Source organism: Odontomachus brunneus, unplaced genomic scaffold, assembly GCF_010583005.1.
Source record: "Odontomachus brunneus isolate Ranch 3 - 2012 unplaced genomic scaffold, Obru_v1 Obru_scaffold_007, whole genome shotgun sequence".
NCBI classification, from domain to species: domain Eukaryota; kingdom Metazoa; phylum Arthropoda; class Insecta; order Hymenoptera; family Formicidae; genus Odontomachus; species Odontomachus brunneus.
In genome coordinates, this window is record NW_022639457.1 from 1,363,823 (window position 1) to 1,388,893 (window position 25,071).

Consider the following 25,071-nt stretch of genomic DNA (forward strand, 5'->3'; position numbering starts at 1 on the left):
AGGGGAAAAGGAAACCTTTCGGACAATTTTACAAGTGTGCTAAAGCAATCTCAAATGCTTTTTCGTCCATATGTACGTTTATTCAGAAGCAGCACGCAACTGACGTCAGCATGTCATTCCTCGTTTCTGACGTCACAAATCCGACATGGCCAGCGAGGTATATACAAAGAGCCTTAACAAACATGCATTGCCTGAGATATAAATCGCATTTGTTCTCGTTTACTTGGGTTAGTTGTGTCTCTATTGCAGAAGTGTTGCTTGGAGCAGCAAATTGAAAGTAATAATTCACTTGTTTCGGGGTAATTTGCTGCCCCGTATCAACAAATCATTTGTGTTGCGGGCATTAGTATTTTGTTGAATTATCAAAATTTCGTCAGTCAGTTTGAGTGTGTGTGCGCACGCGCACTGAAAATAAATTGATACGTATCATCATCAGAAGTGTGCGCGCGCTTTCATAAGGTTAATCGAATGAAGACGAAGCGTTTGTGCGTGAAAATATCTCCCCGGAGGTGCGATACCGATACCGCCGGCGCGGAAACGTTGATAAATAATGTCGCGAGACGAAACTGAAATTTTGATAAATTTGAGAAGTCGGAAGTCAGCAGTGGGAATAACGGAAACCCTAATGAGAGTGATGTATCATCTCGGCGAAATTGTCTTTATCGCGCGTCCGTCCGGATAATGAATGAATTAAGTTGGCCATAAGCCACGAAAGAAAATTACCCCGAATAAATAACACCCGCAGACAAAGCTGGGTGGCGACCGTATGAGAATTCTTGCTGACGGTAATATTTCCCGACCGTGTCGCTGCATTCGTAACTGTAAATTATCCCACAAAACGCGCTTTTACGTCGGCTGTGTTCTTCAAAGCCCGCGCTTTTAATCTGCGACCAATTTACACGTAGCCGCTTTATTACTTTCTCACATTCCCCGCACAGTTCACGCCGCACGATTTTTCGTATCTTTATTCAAATTTTCCTCATATTCAGAGTTCGATGGGATCGAATAGAAATTTCGACAACAGACCCAATTACGCAGATTTGCAATTGCACCATCCATCCTTCTCTCCCTCCCTCCCTTCTCCGCGTCCTCTCTCTCTCTCTCTCTCTCGCGCGCGCGCGCGCGCGCTTCGGTATCACGCTGCAACGCGCACTCCGTTGTTCCATAACAGGATAACCCTCTATTCTGCCTGCTGACTTTATTGACTGGAGCGGAGGAACACAAGCGCTTTACTTCGAATGTGAACATTGCGATGGAATATGTCAAAGAATCATGAAGAAAATGCGCAAGCCTCTTCCTCGGAGTGGAACGTTCTAGTGTATCCGACCATGTCGAGTGTAAGAACGAAAGAAAATAGAAATTCAAAGGGCCAGTTTTGTCGAGACTTTATAGAAAAGAGAGATAGACCGGGTAAATCTTTCTGCAATAGTCAGAAATATTACCAGCACGTTTTCTACGTGAATAAAGATGCGGGTCTCTTATTCTCTCGTGTATTCACGTCCAGCGAGAATTATCGTGCAATTATCGTGCGAGCTTCGAGTGCGAAATCACTCCGAGTCTGTGTGCGTGTGTTACTTTCAGTAATGCCAGAGATCTGCGCGGGTGAAGCGCGTAAATTTTTCATTGACGCGCGTGCGCGCACAAGGTAGGTTCGCACGCCGCGTTGTTGTCTGCTCAATTTATCTGCCGTTTTTCAAACGTCGAATAAGAACACGAGCGAGGAGGAGTTTTATATTGTGAGGGGTCGTCACGTGGAGATAGAACACTGTTCTCATCCAGAGCGCACGAGAATACATCACTTCGGCTTTTCTTTTTTCCCGAGAAATTATTCTCACTCCGATCGTGCCGAGATTATCGCCGCGGCCTGTACAATGCAACTTCCACGCGAGGGATGTTGAATGACGACGCTTTATATTATATTACGGTACGAAGTTTACTTCCACGGGTATCACCATTGAATTTTAGAGAGGCAGGAGGCGCGGAATTATCATACCGCGCTCTCTCGAATATTCTAGGCGCGCGAGGGGCGGCGCGGATAGGATGAAAAATGGCCTGCGGGGGATTGAAGAAAAAAAGAAAGGGAGGAAAAAAAAATTCTGCAACGATGTCCGCGATATAGTTCGCGGTAATGGCGAATTTATTCTCAATAGAAAGCTCGACGGCCGTGCAAAGATTAAATTGATCCTCGCCACGTCGCCGGCGCCGCCGCGTAAGAAAGCAAGAAAGTCGCGCGGCGAGCCACCTGTATAATTAGGCGTAGGCCGCGATAACAGTTACGAGGCTAACACGCATAAACGCCTCGCACACGCGAGATGGTGCGGGTCTGGATGTTTGCCATTTTTCAAACGCGACCGAGCGTGTTGGGAAGGGGTATGGGGAGGGGGGGAGTCGAAAAATCTTATCGTCGAGCAGGAGTCGGCGTTATATGGCGCGCGTGGTTACGAGGTCGGTACTTTTCGCAGGAAACTGCAAATCTCTTCCTGTCTAAGAACGAGTTATAATAACGCGCGCGCCGTGCGATTCCGCGAAATCGATTCCTCTGCACGTCGATGCACGCGCGGCAAGGCGCATGTCAGTGTTTCGCTGTAGGCGCCTCTGCACGGAGTGGGCGAAATCTGTGGCTGGCGTGGTATTATTCTAAAATTTGAAATGCGAGATTGTCTTATGAACGATACATGAAACACGCGCCGGCACACACGTGAGATATGTTTTATGGAATAGTATCGATTGTGCGCGGAGCCAAGTCTGAGTAACGATTACTCGAGCAAATGTTGCGTCAGCTTATCGCGTTGTACATCTCTGCGTGTCGTACAGTCTATGTGTTCCGACGGAATAATCTCGCAAAGATCGAATGATGATAACGAGATGAAGGATCTTTCGACGATTTCTCTTTCGTGCTTCGCACACAAGAGAGAAGATTTGGTAATCACCATTAATTAGGGAGATACTGATTCAGTTATCGCGAAGAAAATGATGAGATCTGGTCAGTAGTCGATTATAATCCATGTCATTCATTAAAATTGCTAGACACTACGTGGCTGAGTAATTCCGTTTGCAATGTCATTTGACAAGTATGACAAACGTTTTGCGCTAAGCTGATTATCATACGCTCACGCAAAAGAACAATTCCGTTGGTGTAGCTGAATGTTCTGTTAACCGGGGACCAGGCGAAAAACTCGTTTGTAGGAACAGAAAGATTCCCGTAGGAGATTTCTGCTCGGCCAATTGCTCTCAGTTATCTCAACCGAGTTCTAACGCAACTGAATGTCCAGGCGAATGCTTTCGGTCGCGGTAACGGAGATATTATTTCTTGTCAGTGAGTTTTTCATCTGATCCCCATTCAGTTACACGTGCTGACATTTTTTCCATATGCGCTGAAAGAAAAATCTCGTTAATAAGCATGAAGTTGAGCGTTTCAGTGCAATATTTGGTGATTGGTATCCAATCGTCTCTTTTTTAATAATTACAAAATAATTAGTAAAACAAATTTTTCATTTGATTGAACCAATTAATTGGTCTGGAAAATAATATCAAATAATTACGCAATAATTATTAAATGGCTTGACTATTTTATCAGAGTATTTGGCCATTTTGTATATTTATCACGCAATGTGGTAAATATTACTAAACAATGTAATTTTATTTAAAAAATTGTTTGACGACACGTGTCGCATATAAATAGCCATCAAGTCTTAACAAGAAATAGCAAGTCTTGGCAACAGATGACAAATTTTGCTGAGATTATTTGTTAATACAATATTTACAAAATTCTTTGACCATATTCATCCACACATATAATCTTCTGCTAACAACGTCGGGGTCGGATCCGACCCTAAACACACGTTGTTGGATATGTTCACAACTTTACATTGTCAGCAGAGGGTTAAAACTATCTCACCAAAGCATTAGTTAACTACTACCCAGACTTGGTTGTTATTACCAAGCTTTTTTCAATTTTTTACTTTATTCATTTTTCTCATTTCTGTAATTTATTTTTATCGCCGTGAGCAAATATCGAATACTACGAAGCGATATATACACGTGTCGCGTGAAGCGAAATGATATCAGTTGATATTGAAGATGTGAAAAATATCAGTTATCACGCGTTAATGATCAATCGATAAACTCCGGAAGCAGGTAGCAGCGGCGCTTATCTGAGCTGAGCTTATCTTAACTTAAGAAATGATAATATTCCAACGGCGCATCTGTTGTTGTGAATTTTTTACAGACGCGCATGTCGCAAGGTATAAAACCGCGCCGCGATCGACGATCGAGAAAACAAGTCGCGATGCTTCGCTCGTGTGTATCAGTCGTAGCGTTGGCCGTTCTGGCCGCCTCGTCGGTTCAGAAGGCGAACAAAGATTGGTACAAGAACAGTCTGGTGTACCAGATCTACCCTCGGAGTTTCAAGGATAGCAATGGCGACGGCATAGGCGACTTGAACGGCATCACGAGTAAGCTCGAGCACATCGCGGACATCGGGGCCCACGCGTTATGGTTGTCACCGATCTATACGAGCCCGCAGGTGGACTTCGGCTACGACATCGCCAATTTTACCGACGTCGACAGGGTTTACGGCACTCTGGTCGACTTCGACCGGCTCGTAGCGAAGGCCAAGTCCCTCGGGTTGAAGGTGATCCTCGACTTCGTGCCGAATCATAGCTCGCACGAGCACGAGTGGTTCAAGAGGAGCGTCCAACGGATCAAGCCATACGACGAGTACTATGTGTGGCGCGACGGTAAGATGGTAAACGGCACTAGGAAGCCGCCGAACAACTGGCTGAGCGTATTTCAGGGCTCCGCCTGGGAGTGGAATCCGACGCGTAAACAGTATTACCTGCACCAATTCGCCGTCGGTCAGCCGGATCTCAACTACCGCAGCGTCGCGCTGCAGCAAGAGATGAAGAACGTGCTGAAATTCTGGATGAATCGGGGCGTGGAGGGCTTCCGCATCGATGCTATCAATCACTTATACGAGGACGCCCGTTTCCTGGACGAGCCCCGAAGAAACGTGTCCGGCTTGCCGGACGACGACTACGACATCTTGGATCACATCTACACGAAGAATCTACTCGAGACTTACGACATTCTCCAATCGTGGCGACAGGTGTTGGACAATCATTCCAAGGCCGCCGACACGAAGATGATCATGACCGAAGCCTACACGGACCTCAATCTCACCATGCTGTTCTACACGTCGGGCTCGAACGTACCCTTCAACTTCATGTTCATCGCCGACCTCAACAACAAGTCCAGCGCGGCCGATTTCAAGCTAATGATCGATAATTGGATCAACAACATACCTAACAACGCGGCGTACGTCGCGAACTGGGTGGTGGGCAATCACGACAACCATCGAGCGGCCTCGCGATTCGGCGTGAAGCGGGCTGACCAGCTCTCCATGTTGGCGACCGTCTTGCCCGGCGTGAGCGTGATTTACAACGGCGACGAGATCGGCATGGTCGACCGACCGTTCACGTACGAGGAAACGGTGGATCCCGCCGGATGCAACGCCGGCCCCGACAGGTACTATCGCAGCTACCGATGAATACGAATCACGTTCTCGTATCGTTAGGTAACGCGATAGATTTGGAACCGTATCCAAATCCGTACATATCATTTGTGTACACGCGCGTATTTAACACAAATCTCTCTACAAATTTCCGTCTCTCCCGTTCAATTAATAATTTTGACCGTTAAACGCAGAGCGAGCTATCTTTCTTTGGCCAATTATTGGCCACCGAGTATGAGTTTCACGTGAAATTTTTCAAAAGCTCCTGTATAGCTCAAAAATGGTGTTCTATAATTTTATTCAAACGCGGAAAAAATTTGGCAAATACGTAAAAAAAATTTAGCAAAAGAAGAAAAATCCACGGTAAAATGAGTTTTTCTTTTTACTCTTATCAAACCACCTTTCAAAAGGGTAAAGGGTAAAGGGTTAAAGATTTTTTAGCTCTTCAAAAATTTTACTGCCTGTATTCCTTACACACTGAGAGAGAAAAAATGATTGATCTAACTAAAATTATAGTTATTTTTGGCCCTAATCAGATGTTTTGTTGTTTTAACACGGAAATAGCAGTAGTAACATGCATATAAGGTTATTAATGTTTTAGTAGAATTTAATAAAAAATAGCTTTCTCTTGACCATAATCTATATAATTATTTCTCTATGTGATCATAGGTATAAATACCAATACATTTTTTCTTAGTGTAGTGATTACTCTTTAAAGTACAGTCAGTGTATTTCTCATTGAGATGCTGTACTTGATACTATACTGATTATGCAGATATAAATACAACAAATACAGTAATAAAATCTCGCCGAAATGATCAGTTAATAATAGCGAGTGTTACCATTATTCATGCAGTTTGCAAACATAGACAGTGCTTTCGCACGCAAATTGCATTTCGCAAGCCGTTGATTCCATCACCATAAGCGCGGAAAGTTGGATTTCGTACAACGTATAACAGATTTGTGTACTAAAGATTCTGTAGTGAAGTCTTACTTCCATTGATCACACACACACAATCAGAGCGAGATATAAGACGGAGCAGTGAAGCGGCAATGTTTCCATTGAAAATCAATGAACAGTTGATTATCGGTGAAACGCTTTCTTTGCCGATTTAATCAGAAATATTCTGATTGAATCAACAAAAAAACTGACTGAACTAAACGAGCGTCGTCGTGTTTTTAGGTATCAACTGAAGTCGCGGGATCCAGAGAGAACGCCTTTCCAATGGGACAACAGCACGAGCGCCGGTTTCTCCACGAGCACCAAGACTTGGCTGCCGGTCCACGACAATTATAAGACCCTGAATCTGGCGGCGCAGAAGACCGCGGCCGTGTCGCATTACAAAGTATTCAAGTCCTTGGCGCGGCTGAAGCGGAAGCCCGTCATCGAGCGAGGCACGCTCCAGACCGTTTTGGTCGCCGAGAAGATTCTCGGAGTGGTGCGACGACACGGCAGCTCCGTCGTGGCGCTCATGGTTAATTTCGCCGATGCGCCGCTCACCGTCGACGCCAGGACCTGGATGAATATTCCGGAGCAGCTGATCGTCTATGCGCCCAGCGTGCACTCCAAGCTGCTCGCAGGATCGCGCGTCGACACGACTCGCATCACCGTGCCCGCCTCGGCCTCTGTTGTGCTCGCCACGGTGGATTTGCTTTAGTAAATTCTCGCCTATCTCGAGCGCGTTCTCCCGGTTAACTGTGTCCCCGTTAACACGAGGTTTGTCCAACTGTACGTGTACCATAGCGACGTGTGCTGGTTTACCGCTGGCGGATCGTCTTGTGGGAACGAGAGCGACGGATGTGAATGGATTGAACATGAACAAACGTGGGGATGTATATTTTGTAAATAAGCGAGCGATCCTTTGACGTCCGGCATGCCGTCGGCGACTCATTTCGATGAGGGGGATTAAATATTGCGATAGCACTTAAGATCGACGATAAGTTTGCTCGTTTCTGTGTACTTGTACCAAATTTCATTATCCAACAAAATAAATTTCATCCAAGTTGAAAGTAGAAAGTTCTTTTCTCGTGTAATGGAGTAGAAAAACAGCATGAATTACGCGTTGCGTAATAATATCGATTGGATACTCGAATTATCGGGGTTCCCGCGTTATCACGATAATTAATTTCGGTAAATGTTCAATTTGTGGCCATCTTCGGTGAATATATATTATGAGGTTGATGATTCTGAATAACACAAAAAGTTTTTACTTGGTAGTCATGATTTATTAAAAAGCTATTAACAAATAAAGATTCGTTATTATTCAGCGGTTTTTGTCCAAGACAAAATTTATTATTGTGCTTGACTCAAATCTTATCTTCGTGACCTTGAGTTCCAAGGACCATTATAAAAGTTAATGCCGCAGTCAAAAACTGTTAATTGAAAAAGCAATGAAAGAGAATATTGGAATAAATAATGATTATTTTATTCCGCATTTTTTGTACGGTTTTTTTGAGTCACGTGCGATAGTACGATAAAAAAAGGTATAAGTTTTATCTATTTTATGTCAGCAATAAAAATTGCAGTAATAAAAATGTGAAAAACATATATAAGACGAAAATTCAACGATCTAAAACATAACTTTGGAATGACCTAGACTATGAAAACTTGATTTGATTTAGATCATCGATTTCGCATATCTACTTAGTATGTGCCGTACCAAATATAAATTTCTGTATCAAAGAAAATAAATAAAAATATTAGGAAGAGAAGAATGAATAAAGTTATATATATCTGCAAAAAAATAAAAAGAAAACATGGAAACCTGTTTTAACTAGAAAGTTCCGTGTTTTCAAGTCCGGTACGAATTCGTATTTACGATATTTTTTTCGATAGGGGTAAAAGACATATAGCTTCATATTTCATCTATCACGGATAATGATGATTCTCGCGGGCGTAAAGTGGATACTGCATATCTTTACGAAGTGTAAAACGACAGGAAATAATAGCATGGCGAACGTATTGTATGTTTCACGATAACGTTTGATTCTCTGCGGTGATGGCAATGGCAATGGCAGCTTGCGCGCGCGCGAGAGATCTCTCTATAAATATTAGTCTTTGACAAATACCGACGGTACTTTATCCAGTCCGATTTACATTACAACTCACAACTACGCTGTTTGTTGTTTATGTCTATGCGAATAAACGAGTAGCCTGCGACACGCCGAATATTATTTGCTATTGGAAAATCTGCAAAATCCCGATACACGTACGCTTGCGCGCCGCGCACACGAATACGCTTTGCCGTTCGGCAAATATAGCAAGACAAGCAGAATTTGGACATCTGTCTGATTTACGATTTCATGTATTTGCAAAAGCGGCTTAGCGAAATAACACTGAGTGTTATAAAAAACATCAAAAAGTTTATTACGCGTAGTACTCGCTAAAAGGATTAACAGGATCTTGTCAGCTCACACTTCTCGCGCCGATTCCTTTGCATATTTCATGTTCCAACGATGCGAGTTACTCTACCTGCGTTACTCACTTTCGTTTACGGGATAAACTCACGTCGCTCGAGAGCCATCCTTATCTACAGGTATCATTAATACGCCGCGAGAACCTCTTCTGCATGTCACCGACGAGGTGCATTCGCACAAGCTAAAAGATCCCCAAAGCGATATGAAACGCAAGACTCTCAGATATTCAATTAAACTTGACGAAGAAGGAATCGATGTGACAATCTATCAACACAGCTGGTAACGCGCCAATGTGAGACACGAATTATATGCTCAAAAACTTGAGATATATTCACATCTCGCGCATGATGCGGACCCTTATCCCGATTGATAATGCAAAATTCAACAAATGCAACATTCACTTCATACTTGACCGCAACGCGGGCCAGCGAGGAAACTTTCGTATTTTCCGTCGCAGTGGCGCAGGACAGGAGGAGCAGAGAGCGGAGTGGAGCGGAGCGGAGCTGCGCGTGAGGAAGGAAACAGATCTACTGCGGGAAAGCCGATAGTTCGATCACAATGGCTAAGACGTCAGGCCGCGAGAGAGAGACGGGTTTGTGCACGTGTCCTCGCTCTCGTGTGCACATGAGTAGTCGGGAAAATTCTCGAGTTTTCATGCCGACAGCCGGCACTATGCACCGGCGCGCTGCACCAATCACGCTGAGTGCACATTCTTCAACCTCCTCTCTGTCTCGCGGTCTGTCTCTCTTCTTTCCTACCATCTCACCCTCAACCTTTCTCTCTCGTCCCCAAGACAGCCCAGAAGAGATGCGCCACTCCCGCTACCAGCAGGCAGGGCGGCTTCGTTTGTGTATCGTGCATATAACGTGCATGTGCGACGGGCATATGCGGCAGCCGGGATGCGCGCGGATCGGCGAAACGGCTTGCATTTTCAACCGCCGCTATCTTTCTTCCGAGGTTTTTCTTCCTCTTCTTCCTCTTCTTCTTCATGGTTCGCGACCAACCGCGACCGGATATTCGGTGCTGGAACCTCGGCGGCGACGGCGACGGCGGCGGCGGCGGCCGCCGTCGTATCTTGTTTACTCACCGGTAACTCAGAGACTCTTAATTAATTCACGTATTCTCTCTCCCTTTCCGCCTTTACTGCCCCTTTCCACCTCCTCTTCTCTACCTGTTTACTCGCCGCTACGCTCGTTTTTCTTTCAGTTGCGCTTTCTTCTTGCTTCTCCTACTCTTTTGGCTTTGTACAGCGCAGGTAATGGACGTCCGAGCGAAACGCGGCTCGTGATACTCCGGCATCAACAGCGGCGGCAGCGATTCTCTTCGCGTATTTCCTCGCTTTCAGCATACGCGCTCTCTCCTTCTCTCTCTCTCTCTCTCTCTTTCCCTCTCTGATATTTAAGAGTATTCGAATAAATGAAAAATGTTCGCCTGTATATATGCGCACTCGCGCGCACGAGTGTCGTGCGTATTGCAAGTACAAGGCAATTGCTGACGGTAACAACATAGACGCGCGTCCGCTTCGCCGACGCGGAAAATTGTTTCGCGTTTCGCTTAATTATGCAAGGAAGTGTACGAATGCAATCTGCCATGTTAAAGGTCAGCGTATTCACAGACGAATCCTTTGTAAAGCTTTTCTTTCTTTTCCTCTTTAGAGAGCAACCGTCGAGCGACTAAAGGGAGCAACGGGCGAAACAATTGCTACCCAAGTACCGCTGGATAGCGAAGATGAGACGCGGAATATGTAACGACAATCTCGAAATGCATGTTAATGTTCGTAGAGGGAACATTTCGTATGTATTGTCAGTGAGATAGTTTCGAGTCAGAGTGAAAGATTCTTCGTTTTTTTTCTTTTTCATGAAATTTTGTGACTGCGAGCGTAATATGTTGAGAAAAAAAGAAATACTTGGAAATTCATTTGTGGGATATAAAACTGGTCTCCGTGAAATAATCGCGACAATTATTCTTTTACTTCGACCCGCAGTGATATAAACTCGATATAAACCTCGTCGCTGTTACAACAGACGCGAAACAAAGAAAGGATCTGAGCGGTTCGGTCGCGTGTCGCTCGTGTTAGACAATATTAATGAATGAGCGTGAGAGATGTAAAAGAGCGATGTGTGGTATATTGTGCTTCGAGTTACGGCGCGACGCATTTTACGTCACTTTTAGCATCACGGCCGTCGAGCTTCACGGGAAGATTAGCATTTCGGAATAATACTATTTCGCTAGGCGCGGTGTGTAGGCGACTATTAAACGCCGCGCGCTATCTATGGCTGATTGCGCTGTAGCCTCGATTTACAACACGCCATCACGTGGAGCTGCATAAAATAATCTCTGTCCGAGCATTAGCCCGCTCGCCCGCCCGCCCTCCCTCTCTTTTTATGTGCATGCGCCGCGACTACCCTTACTGAATGGACGCCATATACTAAGTGGATTTTATGCACGCCCTGAATCCAATTATCCTGAATAATTTATCGCCGAATCGCAGACGTTAATGACATCGGGCCGAATTAGGCAAGCTTTTCATAATGGTATCATAAAAAATAGCGGCGTGTACGGCCCGCTCGTCCTTTATCGTTAATGAATCATCGTCAGTAAGAGCGAATGAAGCCTGACGGTCCCTCAGCGTCCCGAATTATCGATCAGTCGTGCCTTGTATTCTACGTGTCTCGTAGAAGTATTAATTAGCTTCTCAATTTGGCGATAATGCATCCGCTATATGATTAATGGCTGGATTAGTTCTTCCATACGCTTGTAAACGAAATTATTAATTACGAATCAATTATCGAATTATTAATTAGACGCGAGGAAATGAAAAGAGGAGACACTTGTCGAATACAATATGTATAATATGAACCCTCCTGCGTTTGCGACAAAACATTTTGCATCAGTAAACTGTCTATTCCTCGTATGAAGAAATTTCAGGGTCCGTTTGATGAATTGCAACGAAATAATATTAACGTTTAAAAAGGAAGGGGAGGGAGAGGGTCCATGATTCAAGAGACGCTGAGAACTTTTTTTCTTTATTCGTGTCAGGCGCAAAGTTCGCATCGATGAGATTAAAGCGATATCGCTTCGCGAGATATTCGAGGGGGCTGAACGGCCGGGCGCGTAACGCGATTGTTGCTAGTAACACAATTCGTTAACAAAATTGTCATTCGCGTAATAGTGTAGCGCATACGCGATGCGTGTGCCTGCGGGCGACGTGAATGGAATTTTATTTTCATTGTTTCGACCGATATTATTCACGCATCATTGACTGAATTTTCAGTGTATGATAACGCGCGCGCGTTCACTTTTTCCACTTCTATTTATAAATATCTCATGCATTTAGCGCATTCGCTGAACATTGTTACGCGTGCGCGCGCGCGTCCAGCGGTGTGAACGGAAATAAATGTTAGGGGGAGAGAGGGAGGGAGAAAAAAACGAGGCACGGCCAAATGGATGCGCGCAATGCAGCGCGTATCGGATACTCTTTTGAAACACACGTTTTTGTCGTGTCGTTCTGCAATAAGAGTCATCGCCCGGTAGTCGATTTGTATTCAGGTGCGCCGCAAAGGGAAACTATCTCGACATCGGATTAATTGGATAAAAAACAAAGCATTAAATTGTGACGATTTATACAGCGCGTTACACAATTCGAAATAACGATCCTCGTAGTCTGTCGATCTCTATTGTACTCCGCCAAACGCGTACAGACGATACAAACGATCGAGAAAGCGCCTTGATTATTCTTTCTTTCGCCCGAAAGCGTATTAAGCGGAAACAGGAGCGACAAATGGCGGAACTTTCAAAGATATTTTAGAAATGTTTCTAAATGTTTTTTAGACATCTCTCTGAAATATCTTTTAATCCGTAACCGGTACAATGGAGTACTAACTAATTTTATCTTCGTGGTAATTCTTAAACTATCCACTGTATGGCGTTAATATCTTCAGTGCCTTTCGAGTAACAATTTTCAGTGTGACAGAAGAAAAGATCATCGAGTTATTTGTAAACAGCTGTGAATTATATGCATTTGTTTTTCATCTAGGGTTACAGTGACCTCACTGTATTGTTAACGTTACTTTTATGAAAATAACTTTCTTAATCTTCAGCTCGATATGACTCATTCTTCACGCAAAAGAATAGAAGCTCTTGCCTTTTAGTTAGTAAAATCTGAACTTAAGAGACGTCTTACAACTCAATTTATTCATAAGCCATTGCATAATTTCATAATAATTTCATAATAATTTCATCTATGTTAACAATTGAAGAAACTGAAAGATCTAAAATTATTTTGCCATCCAGAGTAAGATGTAATGTTCTAGAAATAAAGATAAAGGATGAAGTCCAAAGAAATATATGTTAGATGCAATGAACCAATATGCACCAAATGTGCAAGCACTATCTGCAACAATTGCATTTAAAAACCCTCCAAGATTTTAATATTGTATTTAATTTAATAATATCTGTTTATATTTTTTATATAATCTATAACTTGTGCACTTAGATTAAAACATAATTTTTTTTCTTTTTCCGATTATTTGTCTTTCAATGTATTTTATTTCAACACTGTCCACATTGTGTTCATTTTATAATCAGTTAACGTTTTCTTTTAGATTATTGAAAAGCTAAGACTGTTATTATACAGTCTAGTTGTAATATAATATTCGTAAAGTATTATTTTCAAATTATAAAGCGTTTTTCTTTCTATCTTTTATTATCATGTTGAAAATGGCAAAAATTTATTGGAGTCCATTGGAGCTCACTGTATCTGTAGCTTGACTAAAAAAGTACCGTACCTGTTACGGATTAAAGTTATTTGTTTGCTTTCAACATCTTCTTTGTGTAAAAATCGCGCAACTAATAAATATCTGCTAATTTTCTTTTTAAGTTCGGTTAAGGGGATGTTGAAACTGAAAATTTTGCCGACAGAATAGTGACATTTTTCTGCAAGATTTACGTCGTATTAGTTGTACGGAATTACAAATGCTTTTACGCAATGAAAGTATGTGCAAAAATAAATAGGAACATTGCTCAATATGTGACGAAAATAAAAAAAGAAATTTTAATATAAAATCTCAAGCTGTTAGTTAGTCTAATATTTGCCTAATTCAAAATTTCCGCAACTTGAAAATGCCGAAAATGTGTAGATAAATCAAACAGAAAAATTTTAAAGAACATTACTGTACCTTTACATCCGAATTTTCCTTCGAATCTGAAGAAGCTTAAAAATATCGGAAAAGTTTACAGAAATATTTCTACACATATACATGGTTAGGTCTTTCACTGAATATGGTAAAACAAAGCAACACACATTATAAGTTCTATATGTACAAAAAATACGAAAAGAATGGCGTGATTGTATCAGTAACGATTGTTCCTACGTTATTGAAATTGTTTGAGTTCGTTATCGACTCCAACATTCCTTTATAGGACAATATTTCATTTATGCAGACATTGATGTGTCGCGGAGCGATTTCTATTCTTTATAATCTCTTCAGAGTTCTGGTGTCCAGTAGGCTGGACATTTTTTCCAGGCCCATGATCTCTTTATGCTTGAAGTGTGTAAAACTGCATGCCCAGCATGCTGGACCATTGATCAATGCGTGGAAAATTTTATCTTAGCAGCTTTGAAACCGGACAGTCGGCTGCATCGCAAAATATATATGCAAATAAAAAATTTAGCATGATAGAAAAAACATTTTTGTATTCTAGTGATCCTAAATTAAGAAGAATCTGACTTTTATAAAATTATGAAACAGTTTGTCTTGAAACCGAGAAAGATAAGTACGCATCGACCGATATTACGACCAAAAATAATTAAAAGTTAAATATCATCGAAACATTTCGTGTTCCTTGAGATACACACTACATTGTGTCGCGAGATTGATTTATTTCTTTGTGTTCTATACATTTTTGGTGACACTGACGGTTTGCTCATAAATACTATCAAACCAAAGTAAAAAAATGTATTCGTCAACAATCCATTGTGGTTTGTCATTTCATTTGAATTTGGCACAATTTTTTATTGTTACTGTCAACTGAGTTGGCACGTGTAGAATGCTGAAATTCTCGAAGCCAGGCGGATTAAGTTGGTATTTGGAACGCAAAGAGCTGAAGATACATTGTGCGCTATTGTGACGTCATCGCTGTCTTTCATTTTCCAATTGATCTGCATTTGAAAGAATCGTGATTCAATCCACTGTGGATATCTGCCGACTCACAGACGCCGAGCATTTACGTTTGCACAGGCCTTTACAATCATATTTCTGCGCGTAATTACATTTCGGCGCAGCGGTCGCGACGTAAAATTACGGTTTGTATCACACTTAACACTCGAGGTACACTAAGTCGGTACACTAAGCCGGCGTAAAGTGGGTCGTGTAAACGTAGTCATTGATGCGCAACACAGTGCTACTCTCAGGGTTGTACCGCGTTTCGTGACAATGCCTTGATTTGCCCCGGTGTTTATCTCGGCGCGACAAACGGAGTAACGTTGGCTGAGTTTTGACAAAATAAATAATCTCGCAGCGGTATTAACGAGAGGAGAGAAGGTCTTCATTGAATGAGATTTCTATAGACGGACAGAAACGTTTAATCGAGTCGGTAATCACGCTAATCATGTGCCGATATCGCGGGCGCGACAAGTATTTCCAATTCGAGGATATTTTTCCGGAATAAGTAGTGTGCTCAACAATTGCACGCCTGTTGCACCCGAAGACGTCGCGCTACATTTCCCAGACGTATTTTGCACGTTTCCAAAAGCGCGATACGTAGCCGCGCGGAATGATCGCGCGGCGAGCGTTATTTCAAGAGCTCTTTTAAATATCGCTTCCTCATTCCACGAGTTTTCCAAGAGGGTTTTTCTACAGAGACGATGGTTCAACATCGCCGCGATAAGGAATGCGAAAACGCCACCGTGGGCGTTCTCACGGAAGGAAATGTCATCCGTTCGCAATGAAGCAGAATTTTTCGCCTCGCTTCTCTTAACGGCAAGTTAGAATTTCTCTTACCGAGTACCCCGAGAGCTAAAGCGAACCCGAAATTCCTGCCGAGGTGAGTGTACTCGGCACGTTGTACCACGGGGGAAAGAAAACTCGACGCGAGGAAGCATTAGGAACTATTTATCAGTTGACTTTCCACCCCTCGTGTACACCTCCTCCTATTTAGTAGAAACGTTGCTTGGTCAAGGAAGAAAAAAGCGTTTCGAGTTACGATAGTCGATTAGGTCTCGCGTTCCGGGAAGAAACAAGCTCTCGATGAAAGTTGCCATTTGTAGGAGTCGTGTTGACAAAATCCGGACAACGCAAGTGTCTAGACGACATATTTCTGTTTTGTTTCCTCTTTTTTCTTTTGAACGTCCTTTAGATATCCGTTACTTTAGACATTCGTATGCAAAGTCGTCACTTCACGGAGAGTATGAAATTTTTATTCGCATATTTTATTTATGAATCACTTTGAGTCGTTCTCTATTTTTGTTCAGCGGGTTGACTAAAAGGAAAATGTGAATTCGCGTGACGCACAATTTAATGTGCGATTTACGCGAAAGAGTATTTCGGATGCACACAGTGGGTGTAATTTGTTCCGTTACGTGCGCGACACGCACTTCATGCATAATAACCGTGAGGTAGATATTACTTTTCAAGCAATTACGCCGTGGTTGTTTACGCTCGTGTTTACCTCGCTTTGTGCGCCTTCACGTCGATAGCCGCCGATGCGCGTTACGCAGGACAGCCGTGTCGCGACGCCATTTTTCTGCGCAGAGATCCTGCAACGAGAGAAACACGCCGTAAGCGTCAAGAGTTTATTTATTTTAAATTTGTCGGAGTCAGTTAAAAAATGTTTATTTATACGCTACAGTGAGTAATGCGAATCGCGCTAAGATCGCATGAATAATTGCGCAGTTACCTCAATAAATCTCCGTTATTGCGATAAACAAGTGAGCCTCTCTCTCTGTGCAAAATTCACCGGTGCGGAAATTATAAATACTTGATGGAGCTTATGAGCTTTAACGTCGCGCGCGGCTACGCGTAAACCGCCGCTGTCGTGCATCTTTCAGCGCGGATGAAATTTCGCACGTCGTTTCTTCGTGATAACGCGGAATCAACGGGCTTTGAGAGTCCTCCGTGCGCGGACCCGTAGATCGGCAGAATGGCCGGCACGTTCTGAAATTAGCGGGAACAGCCGGTTACGCTCGCTGAAAAATAGCGAAAAAGGAGGAGAGGAGGTATAAAACGCGCGATAAAACGGAGGAGAGAAACGAGGAAGGACACGTACCATCCACCTCTCTCTCTCTCTCTCTCTCTCTCTCTCTCTCTCTCTCTCTATCGAACGATATACTGCAGATATCGTCGCGCGTGTATCAAGTCCCGGCGCGTGATCCGTAGTATCCGTTCCGCTTGGCCCACCGAAATCGTATTAATTCTCGAAAGAGTACTTTACTCGTGATTTAACTCCGCGCATTCGACGTCGTGAGCGGGCGCGCCCGAGTTACGCCGTGGCCATGCATCAGAGGCGTGTGTAGCCCGCGGCGCAGACGTAGGTAACTACATTAGCTCCCTTCGTGACGCTCGGTAGGGTCCTTTGAGGGTGGTGTGGGTGCCGAATACCAATCAGTTATGTCAATTGGCCCCAACAAAGTAATGAATGGTAATTGCAAGCCGCCGGCTCGCACGTCCGTCTCTCCTCTCCTCTCCTCTCCTCTTCCCTTCTCCCTCTCCGCATCTACGCCTCCGCACACTATCCACCCCTTTGACCGATTTCAAACACGCACACACCACCGGCGCCGCCCTGCACAGGGCTCGTATCCATCGCGAGCGGACCCCACGCGCCGGTCACCATCGATTTTAAACCGTCTAATCGGATTTTCACGCGGAACACGGCCCGGGCGACGCTAATCATCGGCGGGCTCGCGTGAATCGACGTATCGGACAGCCCCGTGAGCCGTTGGAAAAGTTCGCGTGCGATCAGTCGGTGAGGCGGACGAACCGAGTTCGATCACTCTACGGGATGAAGGTAATTTTCATTGGTATAAAATATTCTTCTGGGAAAGAGAGAGAGAGAGAGCACTCGACGGTCCGACTTAGTTCGGCATTTTTGACGAGCTTCACTGATATCTTCGCGTAACAATAATTAGATATCTAAGCTGTATATCAAAGAATGATTAATATTAATATTGAGTTAGTTTACATAAATTAACACTGGCTACATGGTATTAATCCTTCGAGCGCACACAACCGGTGGAAAACATCAAGGGCATATAGCAAATAGGGCGTATAGGTGCAAATTTGCAGCGCCAGCATTTATTTGCGGATTTACCGTTCGATTTCATGGATGAATTTTAAATTTTTACTTTTTTTGACATAAAAAAAAGATTCAAGATTTGACGATGATGGTATAAAAATCGGTGAGAAAGTAACGAAAAAATGAAAAATTGATATACATTCGATTGTATCTCGAAGAGATCACTTTTTATAGAAATCGATGATGCAAATTTGCGCCACCATTGTACGCTCGAGAAGTTAATATAGTTAATATTTTCATAAACACGGATAATCTTTCCTCTCCTTTTGTTTCTTCCTTCTCTTTCAAGGGAAGAGCGCTTTTATCAACGTCTTATCAATTAAAGTGGTCGTAAAGTTACGTTATCAACCTCCTAAAATTTTCTCTCTCGCTGATGTACTCGGTGTCGTTTTAAAATTCGCTTAGCGGAATGCACCTTTTTTCTGTAGCGCCGGAAGATTTAAAGGAGCGGCATGGTGCTTTGCACCCAATGACGCGGCACGTTTTCCAGACATGTGGCGAAAGAAAAACGAGGATCGCCTGCCCGCCTATCTGTTATCTGGTAATTACGTGGCGTAATTACGAATCTTGCACGGTCGGCCGGCCGACCTCGGGCGCTCGGAAGGTCAGAAAAATAGGATTCCACCGGTGATTATGTTTTGCATTTCCGCGCGCAATTACGCTTGATTGCCGCCGGCAAATTCTGGCTCGCGGCGGTTTTCCCCGAGCGAAGTACACTCTCCCTCTCTCTTTCTCTCTCGCGGCGAAGCTACCGGTAGCGTCACGTCATCGTGACGGCGCGAAGAAACGCGCTCAAACCTAGCCTCGTATCTTTATTACCGTTATAAAGCGGACGTGACACGGGGAGGGATTCCTCGTGAACTAAACTTCGCGCTCATTTCCATCTCACTCGTTAGCGGCCCTCGTCTTTGAACGAGCCGTGACGAAGTTACGCGAGTATACTCGCAGTTTATAGTGTGACGCGATAGGATGCTGCTGTATCCTCGTATCTTCTCTGTCTCGACGACAATGAAGCTTGCTATTAACCGCTCGGCACAATTACACGCGGCAGATACTTCGCCGCGGTCCACTTACCTTATTCAAATGATAAACGTACTGTCGTGTGGTAAAGGAGACCTACTGTAATCGCGCGCGTGTATAGATACATAAATTTACGTCACGAGGGAGAAGTACGGAAACATTATTTCGATTTAGTCTACTTTGAATGAAACGGATGCGCCAAAAAAACATTTTGCTCTTTCGACTTTGCCTTTACAGAAAACGGAAATTCTATTTTTGGAGCTGTATGTATTGGAAATCGAAGATTTGACCTTTGTGTCAAGCGTTGTTTTGTTACGTGCAGAAAAGCGTGTCTCTCTCTCTTTTTCTAAATTTGTCCAAATAGGACAAACGTTTCCAAATAGGAAACGTAACAATTTCGCCATATCCTGTTTATCGGTGAGTGTTTTGAAATTGCGATTGGAATAATTGCGAGACTGGAATTGCTCGTGTAAACGACGCATCGTGTACCGCATGTGTTTGCATTAATCACCAATGATAATGAAATGATTGTTTGCCGAAAGTTTTCTTCAATGTGATCCGACTGCCGCTTATGATTGAAATCGATTTATTTGGGAATTACTGTGAACACACGCGTTACGTGTAAACATCCGGAGAATTCATGATACTGAAACAGTGAGACGCCGGTAAACATTGATCGACTCACGAAATTGAAATTCAACGGCACACGCTTGTTTACCCATTATATCCCGTTGCATCCATAATCAATCGGGGAAGATGTCCTTATTTTGCGGGGTATGTGTTTCCGATGCGACCCTTTCCTGCACTTTCATCCGCATAGAAAATACTTTGAGATTTAATTGAGATTCAGCCCGATTTTCTACAGTAATCATAAATTCTAAATCTATGCAGGTTAGAAGTGTAATGTTTTAAACATGCGAATCTAGGTGGGAAACCCAGACAGATTCTATTTCATACCCAACGTTTCCCCAACGATTTTTTTGATTTATAGTTTAAAATACTATTTACTTAAATAAATTATTATTTAATTAAATAATACTAGTTTAAACTAAAATTGAGCGAAATATATGGAACACTTTAAACATTTACTCGTTACAAGTATATATACATACACATACTTGTAAAGAATAAATACTCAGTGTTTGCTAAAAAATTTATTATAAAGAAAAATTGTAATTCAAACTAAGAAAAAAAAAAAAATATATATATATATACATCCAACAAATTTTTTCGACTTACAAATGTATGAAGTCGTCAAATTATTCTTAGATGTACAAATGTATTTTATATATGATGTATAAATTATTCTTGATATTCACGTGTATTTTATATATGATGTATAAATTATTCTTAGATGTATAAATGTATTTTATATTCCATATAAAATGAGAATGTATTATTTTGCGTTTTAACATCGATGTAAGCCAAAGAAAACATTTGTCTTTATTGCATTAATAAAACTGATGCAGGAAACACTTAAAAAAGTTCGAGTTTTGTTAATATTTCTGTTTCTGATTCTAGAGAAAGAACTCATGTTTGACAAAAATGAGATTCTTAATTGATATTGTAAAGAGATAATTTATTTTGGGACAAAGTTGGGCATTTTGTTTGGAATCTAACTTGTATTTGGAAATTTGGGAAAATACCAAGAAATTTCTATGCGGATACCCGCTGGACAGTGGTTAATCGTTGTCACGCACACCTGTAAGTGTAAGTAAAACTGCGAATGCAATCGTACGTATAACGCGCCCCACTTTTCCTCCTCTTACTTTTTTCACGAATGAGTTTTTAATTAATTTAACTTAAATAATTCAATAAATTTGCAATTGATTTCTTTTTAGCGAAAATGTCAAGGCAACAGTTTCCTTCGAATCAGCAGCGATCGAAAAAGCAGAGTTTTCCGCAAACCAAACTTTAGGGAATAATCAAATAGGAAAATTAGTTTCTACCAGTTAATTTCAAACTTAATTGGTTTCAGCAAAATACGTTTCAATGAAGTTTTAATTTGTGCCTCAGAGAAAGACATGCAATATTGAAAGTTGGAAATTGTGATAGACAATGATTTCCCTTGACGTTTTAATAGGAAAAGATCGACTTTGATTCGTTCAGAGAATCTGTCATTATGAAATAACACGGTGAAATCGAGACGAGGTTGAAAAGTGATCTCAAACGCGATATCATTTTACGTTATTTCTATATGCAAAAGTTCGTATCTAAAGTTACGTTCCGTATGCTGACGAAACATCGTATCGTTTCGATATTCATGATGCGCGTTTCCAAGCAAAGTCCGACCAGACTTTTAATGGAGCGACGACAACGTTGGCGAATGCAGGCCTCTTCGCTCACAATGCCCACGCAGTAACAAGGTTCGTGTAAAGTGCTCGCAAATCAGACTCGATAAAATGGTAATCGCACTCGCGGCGGCGGAAGGTTCATTCGAACGTCCGTAAGAAGAACGGCGAGAGAAAAGAAAAAGTGACGACAGGTCCTTACTCGCTGACGGTTCTTTCCGACGCGCTGCCAATCAGAAGCAGTGACAAGACTTTCCGCCTCGAAAGCGCGCCGTAAAGTCTATGAAAGGATTGATAGCGATGCGAGATTCGCGCTCCAGGCAAGATATCGGAACAGAAAACCGAGAGAAGACATGAAAATACGCGACGAGATCACGATCAGGTTGTTTAATATCGAGAAATTCGCGGAGACGAGAAAGAATGAAGGATTTCTCGCGAATTGCAATGCGCGCGCGGTCACCGTGTGATTTTTCACGCGAAAACGCAAGACAGGCGAGCTCTCTCTTTCTCTCTCTTTTCGCGCGCGCTCGTACAAGTCGGGGAATGCTTTTATCTTCGCTAAATGTCGGACGGAGGGTGGTCGAATGAACTTCTGGAAAAGTTTTTTTTTCGGTGATTTATTCGTGTCCTACAGCGGGATTTACATCCGCGCGCGTTCGCTTTTCCTTTTTACCAAGTCCGTCGAGAAGAGCCATTTTTGTTCCCTCGGAAAATGGGGGGACGTCGCTCGCGAGATAGGAATTCTGCTCCAGCCCTCTAAGCCGTGCCGGCGCTGTAACCGAGTGTTGTAGCGTGCACGGATACGGAAATACGGATCAAATTCACGCTTCAACAGTCGCTACAGGTGTGTCCATTTGCGTGGCGCGCGGATAAGAATAAAGAATGACGTTGGGACGCTCGCACTCATTATCAATTAATGATAATGACTCGCGTGATCGATCGAGACCCGGGATTGTTTCGCCTACGTTTCCTGCTAATTTTGTCAATAATTTTGTATTCTTATATGAAAGAGAGAGAGAAACAGAGAGACAGAGAGACTGAGGGGAGGGAGGGAGGGAGGGAGGAAGGGAGGGGGAGAGTTAGATAGATAAATAGAGAGAAAGAGAGAGAGAGAGAGAAGCTTATTATCGGCAGAAATATGATTAATAATAATCCGTTTATGCGCGCGTATGCAATATTTACGTAGAATTTCTGTGTATGCCATTTCTACGTGTGTCGGTGGACCGTTGGCCGCGCGCGAGCGCAGCCCATTAAAAGTTTGTATATTGTTAATCAGGCGACACAGTTACGGTGGAATTTCCTTCGCATGCGATTACTCCGTTTTACAAATGTATTCATTACACGGCTGATCGGTAACGTTGTACGGTTAGTTCCTAGTTACCAGATAATAATTGTCGCCACGTTGCACGTGACGGGAAACGGGCGTGGCTGTGACGGCTAATTTCTGGATTATTAGAGGAGATCTCTGGTAGTACCAGCGTGAATATAGATATGCTATCTCTTGTGTGAGGTAACGAAGTCGTCGTTTAATTGGCAACGTAACGCATAATTTGCGACGGCTTTTGTATTTAGTTCCCCACACGGAAAGATTATTATAAGGATTATTATTGTTTCTTTTCGATTGTGTTCTCAGTAGCCCAGAAATAGAAATGTCAATAAGGCTCATCTTGCCAAGGCACAAATTTCACTACAAATGCAAATTTCGATCCATTGCTCGTATTACAAAATTATATATTTTGCTATAAAATTCCCTTTGTGCAGTTATTTGAATTATCGTCCTACCTTTCGGCTTTCGCCTCGCGCTTTTGAGTGAAATTCTGAGAAAAGAAAAATTTACACGAAATTTCCATTTTAATTAATGAATTTAGTGCGAAAATCTAATACAAAAATTACTGGCGCAGCTCGAGATTTTCGTTCAGCGGAAATCGATAAAACATGATAATCGGCCTGATTGTTTAAAATTATATATCCGAACGCATCTTTCTGTCGACATACTGATAGACAGATATCAGGTCGGCAAAAGATACACTTGGCTTTACTTTCACGATAAATTCGTTAGGCGATTTGTTGCTCGCATCTGTAAACTTCGGACAGCCCGTAGAACCTCCCGTTACGTGTCCGGCAACGGAGAGGTCGTTAGAACATTTATGTGTCACGCCGTATCGATAGCTGCAGCAAAAGCCCTTCTCAGCCTTCCGCAGTCGGCGAAGTGCAGAAATCGGTGTGGTCGTACGTCACCGACATCTGTGCTCTACATCGACTGATGCGGCATAAGCTTTGTCTTGCTTTCCTCTACGAATATTTCATCCCGGGTCTCATATCTTCGACGGCGAAACTCTCGGATCTATCGATTCGCATTCGAATATCCAGCGGCGTAGCCGAGCTATCCGAATCTCAAAGGTTCGATTTCACTTTTCGTCCGCGGAACATTTCGCCGGCGTGTTTCATGTTACGTAATTTCACGCGGCGTGCGTTTTATTCGCGTACCGGTGGAGATCGAAAGCAATCTCCCACGTTTGGGATCTCTTTTAATTCCCGTCCTCGCAGGAAAGACAGAAATAGTTAGAGAGAAAGAAAATGAGAAAGAGAGAGAGAGAGAGAGAGAGAGAGAGAGAGAGAGAGAGAGAGAGAGAGAGAGAGACAGAGAGAGAGCTTTTCGTTATTTATGAGGAATCCTCGACTAAGTGCGATCGTGTGCGCGTAAATGTCACGCGACGTATCATAAATATAAAAATTCCAATTATCTCATAAACATTGTTGGGAGAAAAGCGTATAATATATAATATATAATATAATATGTATTTATAATGTGTGTAACACATACACACACATACAAACGGGACACGAAATTTATATGCAGGGTATAACACGCTACGTATTCAAGTAAACAAAGAAACCACACCGGGGGGATGCTGAAATAGCAGTGTTGGCGAGACCTCCATATGATTATGGCCGTTCTTGATAACCAATATCCGGCGTACGTAGCCCCCATCGCTGGGTACACATGCGGGGTGACAAATATGCTCTTACTATGCCTATGACGCGTATATTATTCATACCGCTATTATCATAACGCAATGTAGACTGCTTTACGAAGCAAAGATGGCATCCTCGATAGTTTGGAAGTGCTGTGGAGCAAGGATGACTCGGCTATCCTCGACCGAGGATCTCGCTTCTCGATTAACAGGGGGCCGATGATTTTTACGCGTCTCGGAATTTCCCGAGGAGATATTAAAACTCGCGCTGTTTTACATAATAATCAGTCAGGTTGTACTTTATGCACACACATATACACAACGCGCGATCCACGCGGTATTATTCGCGCGTAACTGCGACCAGTAGTTAACGAAATAGTTTTACTACAATACCACACTTGGGTGTAACACACCTATGCTATTGTTGAAGCGCTCTATATAGTATAAGGTAGGGGATCGCGAGATTGGAAGGTAGGGAAACTTCTGCCTTCGCCCTCCACAACTACCCCATCTGTCCCCGCAGCTCAATCTGTTGTTTAGCAGATGTAGGAAACAGCATTGAGAC

The 25,071-nt window shown here is 42.8% G+C and overlaps 2 protein-coding genes across 3 annotated transcripts in view; one reads left to right on the forward strand and one right to left on the reverse strand.

Annotated features, from left to right (window-relative positions):
- LOC116853900 (protein artichoke-like) overlaps positions 1–25,071 on the reverse strand; it is a 202,093-nt gene that overhangs the window by 51,302 nt on the left and 125,720 nt on the right. For both annotated transcript variants that reach the window (XM_032835230.1, XM_032835229.1), the window contains exon 2: positions 16,598–16,685. The gene's annotated coding sequence lies outside the window, so the exon portion shown is untranslated. The remainder of the gene's footprint in view (positions 1–16,597; positions 16,686–25,071) is intronic.
- Positions 4,253–8,224, forward strand: LOC116853901 (maltase 1-like). Its single transcript, XM_032835232.1, has 2 exons — positions 4,253–5,526; positions 6,696–8,224. Exons 1-2 carry the CDS (start codon positions 4,289–4,291, stop codon positions 7,168–7,170), a joined length of 1,713 nt encoding a protein of 570 aa, XP_032691123.1. The 5' UTR covers positions 4,253–4,288; the 3' UTR covers positions 7,171–8,224.